Raw genomic sequence first — 5538 nt, 5'->3', positions numbered from 1 at the left:
GAATGGTCTGACAAATCGCGGGTAGGTCTAAATCGCGCCTACTGGTCGCCTACTCGCCCATTCAAAGGTCTGATAAAACGTGATCATCTCCCATTCAATGCATTGATAGCATTCGAAGCCGGTGACAGTACACAGTCTATATCATACATGGGCAACTGGCGGGCCCCCACCTTCACTTAACTCATTCCCTGCCTAGAACGACTAAAACGACTTCTGTCCTTTAAGCCCCCTCTGCCAAGAACGACTAAAACGACTTTTAATTTTTTCAAAAAAAAAAAAAAACTTTTTTTTTTTTTTTTTTTTTTTTCTTATTTATTTATTTGTTTTTTAACCCAAAGACCAAGGAGATATGATTTGTTGAAGATCTAGACTCCCATCCACTTCCTTGTTAACTTAAAACTTAAACATTTTGTATCTCGGCTCCTGAGTACTTTTTTTTTTTAATTAAAGATCTCTGGCAGTGGGCAAACGCAAAAAAAAAAAGTTCTGGCAGTGAATGAGTTAATGTGGCCCCCACCTTCACTTAATGTGGCCCACAGGTTAATATCAGAATAGTGATATATTATATAATGATATATTATATAATGATATATTATATAATGATATATTATATAGTGATATATTATATAATGATATATTATATAATGATATATTATATAGTGATATATTATATAATGATATATTATATAATGATATATTATATAATGATATATTATATAGTGATATATTATATAATGATATATTATATAGTGATATATTATATAGTGATATATTATATAGTGATATATTATATAATGATATATTATATAGTGATATATTATATAATGATATATTATATAATGATATATTATATAGTGATATATTATATAATGATATATTATATAGTGATATATTATATAGTGATATATTATATAGTGATATATTATATAATGATATATTATATAGTGATATATTATATAATGATATATTATATAGTGATATATTATATAGTGATATATTATATAGTGATATATTATATAGTGATATATTATTGATTTCAGCTGTTATGATTCCTAACATGCAAACATGACCCACTTTAATGACTTCAGTCTATATTTGTAGCTTAATGACTAGTATTAACATTCTATTGTCTTTTTTATGTCCAATGTATTTGTATTTAAGTTCATAAAGTTAACATAATTATAACTAAATGCATTTGAAAAAAAAAATATGTACTTTTCCAATTATTCCAATTAAAAAATAGCAAAAGGAAAATATGTATTCCAATTCAAAAGTAGCAAAAGTAGCAGATCTACAAGCTCAAAACGCGTCGCAGTGCGGCGCGTTTTGAGCTTGTAGATCTGCTATTTTTGCTATTTTTGTGTGACATAGAATGCTGAAAAAAGTTTAAATACAGAGAGACAGTATATGTAATGTGTTCCTCTGGAGAGAGTGTGGAAATATAGTGTCCCTCTACATCATCAAAGTTGCATCACCGCCAGTAGACTGTAGACCGAGACTGTAGACACTCAGCAGCATGGTGCTGCAGTGCCCTAGACGCTGGTCATGTGATCCTCCTGGTCATGTGATCCTCCTGGTCATGTGATCCTCCTGGTCATGTACATATATCCCTTTACATCAAATAATATAACAATAACAAACATATATATATATATATATATATATATGGGTTTTTTCTTCCATAAACCAATACCGATATTTTCTGATTTACATTTATGCTAATATCGGACATCCCAGTTTGTAGTATTTTCGTGAGTTTGAGTGTCTGTGTTGACCCCGCCCCCATGTTGACCCCGCCCCCATGTTGACCCCGCCCTCCATGTTGACTCCGCCCCCTCCATCAGCACCATCAACCCCAGACTGGCCAGTTCCCATGGCAACCTGTTCAGCGTGGGCGACGATGACGACAGGACGACGCCCCCCTCCGCCCCCCCTAGCGGTCGATATGGGAGCATGGGGCCCCGCCCACTAGGCCCCGCCCATCAGGAAGTAAACAACAACCTGGGTCCCGCCCCCCACCCGCTGTCGCACCACGTGGGGCCCCGCCCCCTGGACTACGCCTATAGACCACCAGGGCCACCGGGGGGCGCTGTGGGCCCCTACCCTGCTCTGTCCGGCCCCTCTGGACGATACCTGAGTAGAAGTATTCCTGTAAGTACTCTGAGTAGAAGTATTCCTGTAAGTACTCTGAGTAGAAGTATTCCTGTAAGTGCTCTGAGTAGAAGTATTCCTGTAAGTGCTCTGAGTAGAAGTATTCTTGTAAGTACTCTGAGTAGAAGTATTGCTGTAAGTGCTCTGAGTAGAAGTATTCCTGTAAGTGCTCTGAGTAGAAGTATTCTTGTAAGTACTCTGAGTAGAAGTATTGCTGTAAGTGCTCTGAGTAGAAGTATTCCTTTAAGTACTAATACTTATTACTGTTACTAACCCCCTGGAAGATACCTGAGTATAAGTATTCCTGTAAGTAATCTGAATTGAATGAATCTGAATACAACATGTTGGAGAAGATCAGAGAGGTAGGAGGAGTCAGATTATAGTGAGGTCAGAGATAGGAGGAGTCAGATTATAGAGTGAGGTCAGAGATAGGAGGAGTCAGATTATAGAGTGAGGTCAGAGATAGGAGGAGTCAGATTATAGAGTGAGGTCAGAGATAGGAGGAATCAGATTATAGAGTGAGGTCAGAGATAGGAGGGGTCAGATTATAGAGTGAGGTCAGAGGTAGGAGGAGTCAGATTATAGAGTGAGGTCAGAGATAGGAGGGGTCAGATTATAGAGTGAGGTCAGAGATAGGAGGAGTCAGATTATAGAGTGAGGTCAGAGATAGGAGGGGTCAGATTATAGAGTGAGGTCAGAGGTAGGAGGAGTCAGATTATAGAGTGAGGTCAGAGATAGGAGGGGTCAGATTATAGAGTGAGGTCAGAGGTAGGAGGAGTCAGATTATAGAGTGAGGTCAGAGGTAGGAGGAGTCATATTATAGAGTGAGGTCAGAGGTAGGAGGAGTCAGATTATAGAGTGAGGTCAGAGATAGGAGGAGTCAGATTATAGAGTGAGGTCAGAGATAGGAGGAGTCAGATTATAGAGTGAGGTCAGAGGTAGGAGGAGTCAGATTATAGAGTGAGGTCAGAGGTAGGAGGAGTCATATTATAGTGGGGTCAGAGATAGGAGGAGTCAGATTATTGAGTGTGAAAAAAGGAACTGTTTGTCTTTTTTCATTATAAATGAACAAAACTGTGTTTTTTCTTCTAGTCTCTCCAGTCAGACTACATTCAGTACTAGATCTGACACAACTACACTACCCATGATGCATCACTCCTACAAGAACTACACTACCCATGATGCTTCACTCCTACAAGAACTTCACTACCCACGATGCATCACTCCTACAAGAACTACACTACCCATGATGCAGCACTACTACAAGAACTACACTACCCATAATGCATCACTCCTATAAGAACTACACTACCCATGATGCATCACTCCTACAATAACTACACTACCCAGGATGCATCACTCCTACAAGAACTACACTACCCAGGATGCATCACTCCTACAAGAACTACACTACCCAGGATACATCACTCCTACAATAACTACACTACCCATGATGCATCACTCCTATAAGTACTACACTACCCATAATGCATCACTCCCATAAGAACTCTACTTCCCATGATGCCTTCTACACCCATAAGAACTACACTACCCATGATGCATCACTCCCATAAGAACTACACTATCCATGATGCCTTCTACACCCTTAAGAACTACACTACCCATGATGCCTTGCTGTGGTGTTTACAGTCTGTGATCAGGGATCACTTTGTACCTCTCACAGCTCCTCCCACTTTCTAATGTTCACCCAAGACAACCAATAGAAAACCAAGACACGCCCATCTCGCTGTTTACGGTTAATTAGATCTACAGAACATGTGGAGACGTTATGAGAGGTTATTAGATCTACAGAACATGTGGAGACGTTATGAGAGGTTATTAGATCTACAGAACATGTGGAGACATTAATTAGATCTACACAACATGTGGAGACGTTATGAGAGGTTAATTAGATCTACACAACATGTGGAGACGTTATGAGAGGTTATTAGATCTACACAACATGTGGACCGGGTGTGTGAGTTGACACCCTGGCAGTAGCTTATGTTTTATTAATACTGTATGTAAATGAAATATATGTAAATGAGCTATATGTAAATGAGCTGTATGTAAATATAATGTAGTCGACACAATGAGTTTTGAAAAAGGTGAATATATTTAGTTTTAAAAGAAGATTTTATATTTCTGTACTTCATGAAGAAATTAGTATTTTTGTTGAGTGTTTCCTGTTTAAAATTATGTTTATAAATTATATTTTAGTTTAAAAAGCTGTTTGTAAATTATAATATTTTAGTTTTTGTGATGAGGTTTGTAGCAATACTTTAATGAAGTAATGTTTACTGAGCGAGTAAATCTGTAGTCTACTGTAATCTGTAATCCTGACCTGAGGTCAGTTGTCAGGCAGAAACCTTGTATCTCCATAATTCAACATGTTTTTGGTAAATGTACAAGACACAAAAATAGTGAAAACAGCAGATCTACAAGCTCACATGGCATCATGTGAGCTTGTAGATCGTCTGTTTTACAAACATTAGGAGAGTGAACGTGGTTAGATTAGGTTAGACTGGGCGTGGTTAGATTAAAGTGGGCGTGGTTAGGTTAGACCAGGTTAGAGAGTGGTCGTGGTTAGTGCTTCTTTTTTTCCATTTCCTGAGAAATGGATAGTTTTGGACGTACAGGGTTTCCTCCTGACATGAAATGTTCAGGGGCTTTTTACTAACATGATGATTGAAGGGACCATTTACCTCTGAGATGCTGAAGGAATGGAATGTAATGTACAACCACAGTGTGTTACTGATGTACAACCACAGTGTGTTACTGATGTACCACCACAGTCTGTTACTGATGTACAACCACAGTGTGTTACTGATGTACAACCACAGTGAGTCTGTTTTACATACAGTCTGTACTGTTACTGTACCGTTTGTATGTATTTTTAAACATTATTTTGGGGCAGTTTTTACTAGAAGAGAGAGAGAGAGAACAATCGTCTGAATTTACAAATGTTTTCGTAGTAGAAACACATAAAGCTACTGTGGCTGCTCAGCAGAAATGGAAATTCTAAAATGTTTTTTTAACCACTTAGTTTTCTACTAAAGGCTTTTACAGTAGTTTTGGGTCCCAGAGATAAATAAGAGTATCTGACGGATGTTTGAGAATCACTGAACTGAGTCTTTTAATTTGTTAATTAACGCTAATTAAACACATTTTGTTTTCCTGCTACCTCTGGATGTGCCTGTAAGACCCTTTAATAAAAACAACACTCTCTGTTTTTAAGTGTAGAAACACTAATGACCTCTGACCTCTGTTCTGGGGGTGAACGTTCACCAGAAATAGCAGATCTACAAGCTACACAACGCGTCTATGCGTTGTGTAGCTTGTAGATCTGCTATTTTTCCGGTGAAGGTATTTGGTGTAAAGGGACAA

The 5538-nt window shown here is 38.0% G+C and overlaps 1 protein-coding gene across 1 annotated transcript in view; it reads left to right on the top strand.

The window, feature by feature from the left end:
- LOC308081566 (dual specificity protein phosphatase CDC14AB-like) overlaps nt 1–5538 on the top strand; it is a gene marked incomplete at its 5' end in the record, with an annotated part of 8263 nt that extends 2725 nt beyond the window's left edge. Inside the window, 2 exons of the mRNA XM_080457932.1 lie at nt 1845–2151; nt 3244–5538. Of these exons, the coding sequence (XP_080314058.1) occupies nt 1845–2151; nt 3244–3273 (337 nt within the window). The 3' untranslated portion in view covers nt 3274–5538. The remainder of the gene's footprint in view (nt 1–1844; nt 2152–3243) is intronic.

The sequence above is a fragment of the Gymnoscopelus braueri genome, assembly GCF_963280865.1.
Source record: "Gymnoscopelus braueri genome assembly, contig: SCAFFOLD_247, whole genome shotgun sequence".
In the NCBI taxonomy this organism is placed as follows: Eukaryota; Metazoa; Chordata; class Actinopteri; order Myctophiformes; family Myctophidae; genus Gymnoscopelus; species Gymnoscopelus braueri.
The sequence above is the reverse complement of the archived record's forward strand: the minus strand, read 5'-3'. Positions and strand labels throughout refer to the sequence as shown.